This window comes from Oncorhynchus nerka, linkage group LG3, assembly GCF_034236695.1.
Source record: "Oncorhynchus nerka isolate Pitt River linkage group LG3, Oner_Uvic_2.0, whole genome shotgun sequence".
NCBI classification, from domain to species: domain Eukaryota; kingdom Metazoa; phylum Chordata; class Actinopteri; order Salmoniformes; family Salmonidae; genus Oncorhynchus; species Oncorhynchus nerka.
This window is the reverse complement of record NC_088398.1, coordinates 75,422,669-75,436,158: the sequence shown is the minus strand read 5'-3', so window position 1 is coordinate 75,436,158 and position 13,490 is coordinate 75,422,669. Positions and strand designations below refer to the sequence as shown.

The following is a 13,490-nucleotide window of genomic DNA, read 5'->3' as shown; positions in this document are numbered from 1 at the left end:
GGGGAGTGGGGACTGTTCTTGTGTTCCATAGCACTTAATATTTCCAACAGTCATCACCTTTAGGGTAATGAGGAAACTGATGACCGTAAAGAATTTTGCCTGAACAGTCGATGATGGGTTTCCCATTTTATGTTGCACCCATCTCAAGGCCGTTTTTAAATCCTATTTTCAAGAAATGTTCAACCTTTATTGATGCTACAAGAGTGATGCCTTACAACTATCCCAAAAGGTTACTCCACCTACTTCCAGAGGACAACTCAAAGGTCAAACTGACAAGAGCACCACTGCTAATTGCTCAATCAAATAAAATGGTGATTGGTCATGTACACAAAATGCTAACAACACCCAAATCCCCACAAATAAAATAAAGGAATTAAGAAATATAGAATTATTAGAACTAGCAAGGTTCAGAATAAAAGTATAAGTATAAACTCAGCTGAAAAATAAACGTTCTCTCACTGTCAACTACATTTATTTTCAGCAAACTTAACATGTGTAAATATTTGTATGAACATAACAAGATTCAACAACTGAGACAAACTCAAATCAAATTTTATTTCTCACATACACATGGTTAGCAGATGTTAATGCGAGTGTAGCGAAATGCTTGTGCTTCTAGTTCCGACAATGCAGTAATAACCAACAAGTAATCTAACTAACAATTCCAAAACTACTGTCTTATACACACAAGTGTAAGGGGATAAAGAATATGTACATAAAGATATATGAATGAGTGATGGTACAGAGCGGCATAGGCAAGATGCAGTAGATGGTATCGAGTACAGTATATACATATGAGATGAGTATGTAAACAAAGTGGCATAGTTAAAGTGGCTAGTGATACATGTATTACATAAAGATGCAGTAGATGATATAGAGTACAGTATATACGTATGCATATGAGATGACTAATGTAGGGTATGTAAACATTATATTAGGTAGCATTGTTTAAAGTGGCTAGTGATATATTTACATAATTTCCCATCAAACTGAACAAGTTCCACAGACATGTGACAAACAGAAATGGAACAATGTGTCCCTAAACAAAGGGGGAGTCAAAATAAAGTCACAGAACAGCGCAACCTGGCTCAAACCAGATTAGAAAAGAATGGGAGGCCCTGGTGCATAACTGAGCAAGAGGACAAGTACATTAGAGTGTCTAGTTTGATAAACAGACGCCTCACAAGTCCTCAACTGGCAGCTTCATTAGATAGTACCCGCAAAACACCAGTCTCAACGTCAACAGTGAAGAGGAGACTCCAGGTTGCTGGCCTTTTAGGCAGAGTTGCAAAGAAAAAGCCACATCTCAGACTGGCCAATAAAAATAAAAAATTAAAATGGGCAAAAGAACACCAACACTGGACAGAGGAACTTGCCTAGAAGGCAAGCATCCCGAAGTCGCCTCTTTACTGTTGACGTTGAGACTGGTGTTTTGCGGGTACTATATAATGAAGCTGCCAGTTGAGGACTTGTGAGGCGTCTGTTTATCAAACTAACCCTAATGTACTTGTCCTCTTGCTCAGTTGTGCACCGGGGCCTCCCGATCCTCTTTCTATTCTGGTTAGAGCCCGTTTGCCCTGTTCTGTGAAGGGAGGAGTACACTGCGTTGTACAAGATCTTCCGTTTCTTGGCAATTTCTCACATGGAATAGCCTTAATTTCTCAGAACAAGAATAGAATGACGAGTTTCAGAAGAAAGTCTTTGTTTCTGGTCATTTTGAGCCTGTAATCGAACCCACAAATGCTGATGCTCCAGATACTCAACTAGTCTAAAGATGGCCAGTTTTATTGCTTCTTTAATCATAACATCAGTTTTCAGCTGTGCTGACATAATTGCAAAAGGGTCAATTAGCACCTTTAACACAGGAGTGATGATTGCTGATAATGGGCCTCTGTACGCCTATGTAGATATTCCATAAAGAATCTGCAGTTTCCAGCTACAATAGTAATTTACAACATTGACAATGTCTACACTATTTCTGATCAAGTTGATGTTATTTTAAATGAGCAAAAAAAAAATGCTTTTCTTTCAAATACAAGGACATTTCTAAGTGACCCCAAACTTTTGACCGTGGTAAAATATACATACATTACATTACATTACATACATACATACATACATACATACATACACACAGTATGGAGGGAGTATATAATTAGAAAAGGTGTGTACGTCAGTAGTTAAATAGGATGAGCCTTGACTAGAATGCAGTACATAAACATATGAAGTGGATAAAACAGTATGTAGACATTTTTTTAAATGACCAGTGTTCATGGACTATGTATTGTACATAGGACAGCAACAGTCTCTAATGCCTTGTAAGCTTAAACCTAGATGAGAGTACACTGTAGGTACGGTGATTGCAGAACAAATGCTTCGATAAGGTTGTTCAATGCAGTAAATTACCTCAAGTCAAAGCCGACAATGAGATTGCTTGGTATGCAAACTCTTCGTCACGTCAATGCGTCTGTTTGCTGGGCAAAGCAGCCATGCAAGCAGTGGTTCACATCTACAGCTAGGGGAAATGTCATAGGCTAGGTAACATTCACAAGTGTTAAAATGACATTAAGGCAGTGCCCTTTGCAGGAACCATTAGCAGAGAAATACTCATAAATCATTTCCCTGTCAAAGAGAATGCAGCTTTTCGGAAGACAGTAGCTATATAAATGATGACCCCAAATATTTCACAGGGAACAGCTCTGTTTTTCTTTTGTATATAACCTCTGTATACGTGTAGATGAATGTCATTAATATACACTATGTTCCATATATGGAACTTACAGTAACAGGCCCTAAAGACATTTAGTACAATCTTCCATCCCCATAAAATTGCTAGGTGTCTATCATTGTTACAAGGCACATGTCCCTGTACTATTTGTCCAGCTGCCTCATTTGCCTGCTGGTCAGAGGAGTTAAGCTAAGTTCAGTTTAACACCTCTGATACGTTGTTTTACAGTTTGTCTGGAGATGAGCTGCCAACATGGTCCAGATAAATTAAAAAGCCTTTTGTTACCTCTGAATCAAATTTTCCACATGAGTGAGTTCATCTGTTGATCTCCAAATTACAAAGAGAGGGCATTAAAAATGGATTTACAGTATCACCCTGGATTATCGCTAGTGTACATTTTTACATTTCAGCAGAAGCTCTTGTCCAGAGTGACTTACAGGAGCAATTGGGGTTAAGAGCCTTGTTCAAGGGCACATCGACAGACTTTTTAACCTAACACTCACATTGTATTCATTGTTACTCATTGAACAAACTGAGATCAATTCCAGGATAGCATTTGGAATCAGGATCAAAATTGCTCCATTCACAGTATCTACGATAAACATTTAAAAGTGTGTTTTCTGACATGTTAGTTTTTTACGAGTTACACTTTGTACATTATGTACCCTTTCTATGGAAACATTCGTCTGTCTGTGCGCACGAGTGCGTATGCACTACATCCAAATACATGTTGTTGTTCACTGTTACAAGGATGTACAGTACTGTCTCTGTCATTACTGCCCTGTAAGCCTGTACAGTATAGTGTCTGTCATTACTGCCCTGTAAGAATGTACAGTAGAGTGTCTGTCATTACTGCCCTGTAAGAATGTACAGTAGAGTGTCTGTCATTACTGCCCTGTAAGACTGTACAGTATAGCGTCTGTCATTACTGTCCTGTAAGAATGTACAGTAGAGTGTCTGTCATTACTGCCCTGTAAGACTGTACAGTATATTGTCTGTCATTACTGCCCTGTAAGAATGTACAGTATAGTGTCTGTCATTACTGCCCTGTAAGACTGTACAGTATAGTGTCTGTCATTACTGCCCTGTAAGAATGTACAGTAGAGTGTCTGTCATTACTGCCCTGTAAGACTGTACAGTATAGCGTCTGTCATTACTGCCCTGTAAGAATGTACAGTAGAGTGTCTGTCATTACTGCCCTGTAAGACTGTACAGTATAGTGTCTGTCATTACTGCCCTGTAAGAATGTACAGTATAGTGTCTGTCATTACTGCCCTGTAAGACTGTACAGTATAGTGTCTGTCATTACTACCCTGTCAGACTATACAGCACTTTGTCTTTCACTTAACATTCCCACATCATCATAACATCATACCGCCCAAAGACGGCGCCGAAGAGGATGGCTGACGTTTTACATGCCCATAACCAATTGTGCTATTTTGTTTTGTTTTGTTTGCGTTGTTTGTAACTTATTTTTGAACTTATTTTGTACATAATGTTGCTGCTACGCTGCTATGACTGAAAATAATTTCTGGACATCAGAACTGGGATTACTTACCACGAACTGGAAGAAGATTTTCCTTTAACGGGTCCGGCGAGAAAGATATACTGTTCTCCTGGGAACAGGCCCAGATCTCCCTTCATTTGCGAGAAGAAAAGACAGAGGAAAAGAGGACGCAGATCGGGCTGCCTTTTGAGAATCCGTAGGCGAGCGTGTATACTCCCACTGCCATCAATTCTACTTGCTAACATGCAATCATTGGAAGTTAAAATGTATGACCTATGATTACAATTATCCTACCAAAGGGACATTAAGAACTGTAATATCTTATGTTTCACCGAGTCGTGGCTGAACTATGACAAGGATAATATAGAGCTGGAGGGATTTTCAATGCACCGGCAGAACAGAGATCCTACGTCTGGTAAGACGAGCGGTGGGGGTGTGTGTCTTATTGTCAATTGCAGCTGGTGTACGATGTCCAATATTAAAGAAGTCGAGAGGTATTGCTCGCCTGAGGTAGAGAACCATATAATAAGCTGTAGACCACACTACCTACCAATAGAGTTCTCATCTATATTATTCGTAGCTGTCTATTTACTACCACAGACCGATTCTGGCATTAAGACCGCACTCAACCAACTCTATACGGCCATGAGCCAACAAGAAAATGCTCACCCAGAAGCGGCGCTCCTAGTGGCCGGGGACTTTAATGGAGGTAAACTTAAAATCTTAAAAAGCTTTACAACATTTTTACCAGCATGTCACATGTGCAAACAGAGGGAAAAACAATCTAGACCACCTTTAAATGCCTTTTATGCTCGCTTCTAAGCAAGCAACACTGAAGCATGCACGAGAGCACCAGCTGTTATGGATGACTGTGTGATAACACTCTTGGTGGCCGATGTGAGAAAGACCTTTAAAACAGGTCAATATTCACAAAGACACAAAGGCCTGATGGACTACAAGGACGTGTACTCAAAACAGGCAGGGACCATCTGGCAAGTGTCTAAACTGACATTTTTCAACCTTTAACTGACTGAGTTTGTAATAACAACATGTTTGTTTTAAGCAGACCACCATAGTCCCAGTGCCTAAGGAAGCGAAGGTAAACTGCCTAAATGATTACCGCCCTGTAGCACTCGCGTCGGTAGCCATAAGTGTTTTGAAAGCCTGGCCATGGCTTACACAGGACGCAAACCGCCTCAACAGATGATGCAATCACAAATCACACTCCACACTGCCCTTTCAGCCCTGGACAAAAGGAACACTTATGTGAGAATGCTGTTAATTGACTACAGCTCAGTGTTCAACACGATAGCTTAGTGATGAGCTTCATGGGCACTAAGGACACAGGGACTAAACTCCTCCCTCTGCAACTGGATCCTGGACTTCCTGACGGGCTGCCCCCAGGTGGTAAACCTTTTATGCCTGCCATGCTGATCCTCAACACTGGGACCACTCATGGGTGTGTACTTAGTCCCTCCTGTACTCCCTGTCCACCCATGACTTCGTGGCCAAACACGACTCCAACACAATCATTTCGTTTGCTGATGACACAACAGTGGTAGGCATAATCACCGACAACTATGAGACAGCTAACAGGCAGGTGGTCAGATAACTGTCAGTGTGGTGCCAGGAGAACAACCTCTCCCTCAATGGGAGCGAGACAAAGGAGCTAATTGTGGACTACAGGAAAAGGAAGGGCTGAACAGGCACCCATTAACATCAATGGCGCTGTAGTGGAGCGGGTCGAGAGCTTCAAGTTCCTTGGTGTCCACATCACCAACGATCAATCATGGTCCAAACACACCAAGACAGTCATGACATTTTTTCCCCTCAGGAGACTAAAAAGATTTGACATGGATCCCCAGCTCCTCAAAATGTTCTACAGCTGCACCATTGAAAGCATCCTGACCAGTTGCATCACCGGCTGGTATGGCAACTGCTCAGCATCTGACCGTAAAGCGCTACAGAGGGTAGTGCGAATGGCCCAATACATCACTGGGGCCAAGTTTCCTGCAATCCAGAGAGCGGAGATGGGAGTATTTGTCCATAGGACCACTTTAAGCCGTACACTCCATGGAGCCGGGCTTTACGGAAGAGATACAAGAAAAAAGCCATTGCGTAAAGAAAAAAAATAAGCAAACACATTTGGGGTTCCACCGAAAGGTATTTGGGAGACTCCCCAAACATATGGAATGAGGTACTCTGGTCAGATGAGACTAAAATTTAGCTTTTTGGCCATCAAGGAGAACGCTATGTCTGGCGCAAACCCAACACCTCTCATCACCCCGAGAATACCATCCCCACAGTGAAGCATGGTGGTGGCAGCATCCTGCTGAGGGGATGTTTTTCATCGACAGGGACTGGGACACGGGACAGAATTGAAGAAATTATGGATGGCGTTAAATACAGGGAAATTCTTGAGGGAAACCTGTTTCAGTCTTCCAGAGATTTGAGACAAACGGAGGTTCACCTTCCATCAGGACCATGACCCTAAGCATACTGGTAAAGCAACACTCAACATAAAACATATTTTGTATCTTCAAAGTGGTAGGCATGTTGTGTAAGTCAAATGATACAAACCCCCAGGTTAAGGCAACATAATAGGAAAAATTCCAAGGGATGAACACTTACGCAAGCCACTGTGTAGCAGACTGAAGAATTTCAGAGATAATTGCATTCAAATTTAGTGTGAAATTAAAAACAGATTTTGGCAGATAAATTACATTCAATGGATGATGGGACAGAAAACCAGATTATTTCTACCAGAGGGATAGGATTATGTTCTTATTTTACTAACAGAGGTGACATTAAGATTTTTATTTAATTCCTCAAGGAAATACGAAAAGAAGACATCAGCAATTGAATGGGTATCCATCAACGCCTTATCGGAAAGCAAGATACTTTTTGTAGTGTAGGTGGACACCTGCTTGTCGAACATCTCATTCAAAACTCATGAGCATTAATACGGAGTTGGTCCCCCCCTTTGCTGCTACAACATTCTGCACTATTCTAGGAAGGCTTTCCACTAGATGTTGGAACATTTCTGTGGGGATTTGCTTCATTCAGCCATTAGTGAGGTCAGGCACTGATGTTGGGCGATTAGGCCTGGCTCGCAGTTGGCGTTCCAATTCATCCCAAAGGTGTTTGATGGGGTTTAGGTCAGGGCACTGTGCAGGCCATTCAATTTCTTCCACACCAATCTCGATAAACAGTTTCTGTATGGACCTCACGTTGTGCATGGGGGCATTGTCATGCTGAAACCGGAAAGGGCCTTAGCCAAACTGTTGCCACAAAGTTGGAAGCACAGTATCGTCTAGAATGTATGCTATAATGTTAAGATGTCACGTCACTGGAACTAAAAAGGGCCTAACACAAACCATGAAAAACAGCCACAGACCATTATTCCTTCTCCAAACTTTACAGTTGGCACTATACATTCGGGCAGGTAGCGTTCTCCTGGCATCCGCCAAACCCAGATTCATCTGTCGGATTGCCAGATGTTGAAACGTGATTCATCACTACAAAGAACGCATTTCTACTGCTCCAGAGTCCAATGGTGGCGAGCTTTACACCACTCCAGCCGATGCTTGGCATTGAGCACGGTGATCTTAGGCTTGTGTGCAGCTGCTCAGCCATTCATGAAGCTCACAACAAACAGTTATTTTTTATTTTACTAGGCAAGTCAGTTAAGAACAAATTCTTATTTTCAATGATGGCCTAGGACAGTGCGTTAACTGCCTTGTTCAGGGGAAGAACGACAGATTTGTACCTTGTCAGCTCGGGTATTCGAACTTGCAACATTTCGGTTACTAGCCCAAAGCTCTAACCACTAGGCTACCCAGCCGCCAAAGGGTAGCCTAGCTTATTGTGCTGACATTACTTCCAGCAGTAGTTTGGAACTTGGTAGTGAGTGTTGCAACTTTGCACACACGATATTTACGTGCTACGCACTTCAGCACTTGGTGGTCTCGTTCTGTGAGCTTGTGTGGCCTACCACTTCACGGCTGAGTCGTTGTTGCTCCTAGACGTTTCCACTTCACAATAACAGCACATACAGTTGACCGAGGCAGCTCTAACAGGGCAGACATTTTACAAAGTGACTTATTGGAATAGTTGCATTCTATGACAGTGCCATGTTGAAAGTCACAGAGCTCCTCAGTAAGGCTATTCTACCTCCAATGTTTGTCTATGGAGTTTGCATGGCATTGACTCGATTGTCTACAGTTGTCAGCAATGGGTGTGGCTGAAATAGCCGAATCCACTCATTTGAAGGGGTGTCCACATATACTTTTGTATATATAGTGTATCAGACAAATGTTTTTGCTCAGCTTGTAGTCAGACCGACCAGACAAATAACTGGTGATTTGTTCTTCCCCTTGCAGAATGAGGAACAGTATTTTGTTTGTCCTCCTGATTTTTCAATCACATTTTGGCATCAGTCCAAATTAATAAATACAAGTTGGAGGAATGTGTAAGAAGTTAGAATAGTTTTTTCTCAAAAATGCAACAACTTTGCTCAAATGCCACTAGAAATGGTAACGCTAATTCATCAATCTCAAAAGGAAGAAAAGTACCAGGGAAGAATCTGTGCTAAACCATTAAATCTCAACAGGCGGCTTTTAATAACCACACCAAATGTATAAATTTGCACAGTCGTGCTTCCCCTAAAGTACATTGAATTGAACTTGGCAAAACTACATAATTACTCATGTCTACACAAAGATAAATATAATCCTTAAAAAATAAACTTACACAAGAGAGCATGATTTAGCCACTTAGGACCATTACAGTCTTTCAAAGAAATAGCTGTCATTTTTTTAAACGACAAGGCCTGGGTATAAACTACAGTCGGGAAGCGCGCAATTTGGGCAGAGTGTGTTATCAAATAGATGACTGTTGCTTTGCAGCGGTCAGTGAAAATCCTCTAAAATAAGCCTACAGTGCGGCAAAAAGGCATTTAGTCAGCCACTAATTGTGCAAGTTCTCCCACTTAAAAAGACGAGAGAGGCCTGTAATTTTCATCATAGCTACACTATGACAGACAAAATGAGAAAAAAAATCCAGAAAATCACATTGTAGGATTTTTAATGAATTTATTTGCAAATTATGGTGGAAAATAAGTATTTGGTCAATAACAAAAGTTTATCTCAATACTTTGTTATATACCCTTTGTTGGCAATGTCAGAGGTCAAACGTTTTCTGTAAGTCTTCACAAGGTTCACACACCGTTGCTGGTATTTTGGCCCATTCCTCCATGCAGATCTCCTCTAGAGCAGTGATGGTTTGGGGCTGTTGCTGGGCAACACGGACTTTCAACTCCCTCCAAAGATTTTGTATGGGGTTGAGATCTAGAGACTGGCTAGGCCACTCCAGGACCTTGAAATGCTTCTTAGGAAGCCACTACTTCGTTGCCCGGGCGGTGTGTTTGGGATCATTGTCATGCTGAAAGACCCAGCCACGATTTAATCTTCAATGCCCTTGCTGATGGAGGGAGGTTTTCACTCAAAATCTCACGATACATGGCCCCATTCATTCTTTCCTTTACACGGATCAGTCGTCCTGGTCCCTTTGCAGAAAAACAGCCCCAAAGCATGATGTTTCCACCCCCATGCTTCACAGTAGGTATGGTGTTCTTTGGATGCAACTCAGCATTCTTTGTCCTCCAAACACGACGAGTTGAGTTTTTACCAAAAAGTTATATTTTGGTTTCATCTGACCATATGACATTCTCCCAATCTTCTTCTGGATCATCCAAATGCTCTTTAGCAAACTTCAGACGGGCCTGGCTTAAGCAGGGGGACACATCTGGCACTGCAGGGTTGTGGCTCTGGTATTTTTGCTCACCGTTCTTGTGATCATTTTGACCCCACGGGGTGAGATCTTGCGTGGAGCCCCAGATTGAGGGAGATTATCAGTGGTCTTGTAGGTCTTCTATTTCCTAATAATTGCTCCCACAGTTGATTTCTTCAAACCAAGCTGCTTACCTATTGCAGATTCAGTCTTCCCAGCCTAGTGCAGGTCTACAATTTTGTTTCTGGTGTACTTTGACAGCTCTTTGGTCTTGGCCATAGTGGAGTTTGGAGTGTGACTGATTGAGGTTGTGGACAGGTGTCTTTTATACTGATAACAAGTTCAAACAGGTGCCATTAATACAGGTAACGAGTGGAGGACAGAGGAGCCTCTTAAAGAAGAAGTTACAGGTCTGTGAGAGCCAGAAATCTTGCTTGTTTTTAGGTGACCAAATACTTATTTTTCACAATAATTTGAAAATAAGTTCATTAAAAATCCTACAATGCGATTTTCTGGATTTTTTTTCTCATTTTGTCTGTCATAGTTGAAGTGTACCTATGATGAAAAGTACAGGCCTCTCATCTTTTTAATTGGGAGAACTTGCACAATTGGTGGCTGACTACATACTTTTTTGCCCCACTGTATATATATTTTTGCTTCCCCTAACTTCAAACTCACCGGTGATGCTCTCCCTATCCCATTAAAATAATTTTGACTGCAGCCAACCAGAGAGCACTAAAATAACACAGGTACCGAGAGGTAGGACAGAACAACAAACCAGTACTCTGCCCCTATTATTTCTAGCTTTGTGACTGACAGGCGCCTGTTCTATCAACAGATCACTAGAACATGCATATCATTCGTTCTAGCGGGAGAAGGCTACACTCACTTTCATGACTAACGAATTGAAACTTCAAAATTAAAAGAAGCCTAGTTAATTAATGAAGTGGAACAGTAGCGTGTTATTGGCTATTAAGCCGACGGCCAGCGCTTATGGAAAACACTGATACCCTTTTCTATTTTCTTTCCAAGCCCTTTATCAGTTATGAGCAATGCTCTGGTAATGAATGGTTGTCTCCAAAAGCCCAGTGTTCTGTGTTGCTATGGGGTAAAATGTCTGTTTTGTTCGGGGAGGGTTCGGAGGAACCTTTGTCCTCTGCTGAAAGACTTTAATGCCCTCTTTATTATGCCAGATGGCTCTGTAGTTCTCTACAATCACACAGAACTGGACAGGGTGCAAGTATGTTTGGAGGCATTTGTGGGCCCATCACTAAGAGGCAGGGAATGGTAAACAGCCACTGTGCCTGGGGAACACTTCACTGACTACTTTCTGCATCAGCTGAGAAGCCATAACTTCTTTGTTATGCCAAACCTCTCAATAGACTCCTTAAACGCACCCTACTGAGTCTGAGTTGATGATATTGACAAAGTATCAACTTATATTCCTGAGAAAGTAAAACCCAATAAGAATTACAGTAGGGGCAGTATTGGAGTACCTTCAAGCCAAGCTGCATTTAAATATTGTCCATGAAAAGGTAATGTAATCGGAAGCAGGAGAAGTGGTCTGTCTAGCTTGATTACTGTCTTTATTTACTCATTGTGTGTCTGACAGGGCTGGGGGAAATTACAAAGCTCAAATATCACTAGAAAACCCTGGGCCGCCTGGGCACCAAAATTGTCCAGCATGGTCTTTGGACTTATCATGAAAACTGTCTTTTTGGTTAATTTAAGGTAAGGGTAAGGCATAAGGTTAGCCGCGTGGTTAAGGCTGTGGTTAAGGTTAAATGTAAAATACGTTTTTAAGAAGAGAAATTGTAGAAATAGGTGGGGTTTATGACTTTGTGTCTGTGTTAACTAGTGACAACCGGGAGTTGGAGTGGTGGGACAGATGGAGGTAAATACAACAAGATGTTGTTGCCAAACCGCAACGGTCAAGTCAGACATGTTCAGTACCACGGTGCTCATGTAGATTACGCCTGTTAGCTCCAGGTATAATAACAAGTAGCTCATTGAACAAAGGCTACTTGAAATCTCTGAGCCATAATATGAGACGTAATATGATCTCGTATTAACATCTACTAACCATGTGTATGTGACAAATACAATTTGATTTGATCTGAGGTAGATCTGGGCTTAATGTTAATCTGCTTAACAGATGGGGAAGAGAAACTAAATGAGTGCTCACCTTTTTTCCTGTTAAAAGCCCGGTTCATACTGGAAAAACCTAGTGTCTTTGAGATCCCTCCTGTAGATTTGCCAATATTCCACCTGGAATATTCCACCTGGAAGGAAAAAACAAAACGTTTCAGAATCTTTTAAAATCTCAGACCCTCAACAAACTAAATCTGGAAAATGTTACTACCTGCGGCCTACCCCGGGTTTGGCCGGGGTAAGGCCGTCATTGTAAATAAGAATGAGTTCTTAATTGACTTGCCTATTAAAATAAAGGTTAAATAAAATAAATGAAAAAGAAGCATGATCTGAAGACAAAAATGTAGTAGCATACTGAGTTGTCCTTATGTTAGGTCCTGATGTGGCTACGCAAAATGGCTGTTGGCTACACTAGTTCATTTAGCAGACAATATTAGTTTATAATTCCGTGGAATTATTTAATAGTATGAAGAATACAATTAAACACTGAAAAATATAAATAATTTTCTCCAAACGATCTGAGGGAGATGGCACATGCGACTATTCTGTGTTGAGCAGTTAACAAAGAAACAGGTCCTCCTATCTGCTTAATATACAGTTATTTATGTAACTTTAGTTGTTCTACAAACGTTGGGCTATATGTTTTGATTTTTAATACATTGTAAGGCTGCATGATGAGACTAATGAGGATTTGAAAAAAGTCACTTGAAAAGGCATGAATTCTGCTTAGTTTTTTTCCACACAGGCTGTACACACTCCAATAGTCTCTCATTCACAATTTGACAAGCACTTCATATTGCCTCAAATTTCACAGCAGCATCCCCTTTGTGGCCGTAATGCACCCTAAAACATACATGCCTTTTGCAGCCAGTGTCAGTTGTGCTCTTCTCCCTAAGGACTGCGCAATCCGAAGTGTCTCTCACTCACACTGCTCTCCGTACAGGTTACAAGTTAAGACAGACACATCGGGGACACAACTTGTGTGTGTCCTTATCCAATTCTGAGGTGCATATTGAAGATATTGGATGAACTGTCCACATTTACTTTTCGTCAGCCAACAAGATGAGTAGGCCTAACGAACAGCAAAAGCACTAGCCCATGTCAATCTACTATCCCCCATAGTACCAAAGTCGACCTATTCTATTCTGTGCGAGAATTAAATATTCCAAAGAATCTGGGACAGTTGTGGGATACGATAGATCCCAAATTAATACAACCCTTAGCATATTGATTTTAATTTAATGTGGCGGTTGCAACATCTTAGAACATTTAGCTTAAAATGTTAATAAACGATTAGGCTATTTATTCACATTA

The 13,490-nt window shown here is 41.3% G+C and overlaps 1 protein-coding gene across 5 annotated transcripts in view; it reads right to left on the bottom strand.

Annotated features, from left to right (window-relative positions):
* The window catches only part of LOC115113443 (PTB domain-containing engulfment adapter protein 1-like), a 182,533-nt gene that overhangs the window by 27,746 nt on the left and 141,297 nt on the right, over window positions 1-13,490 (bottom strand). For all 5 annotated transcript variants that reach the window (XM_029641112.2, XM_065015880.1, XM_065015874.1 and 2 more), the window contains one exon: window positions 12,211-12,307. In XM_029641112.2, the coding sequence (XP_029496972.1) occupies window positions 12,211-12,238 (28 nt within the window). In that variant the 5' untranslated portion in view covers window positions 12,239-12,307. The remainder of the gene's footprint in view (window positions 1-12,210; window positions 12,308-13,490) is intronic.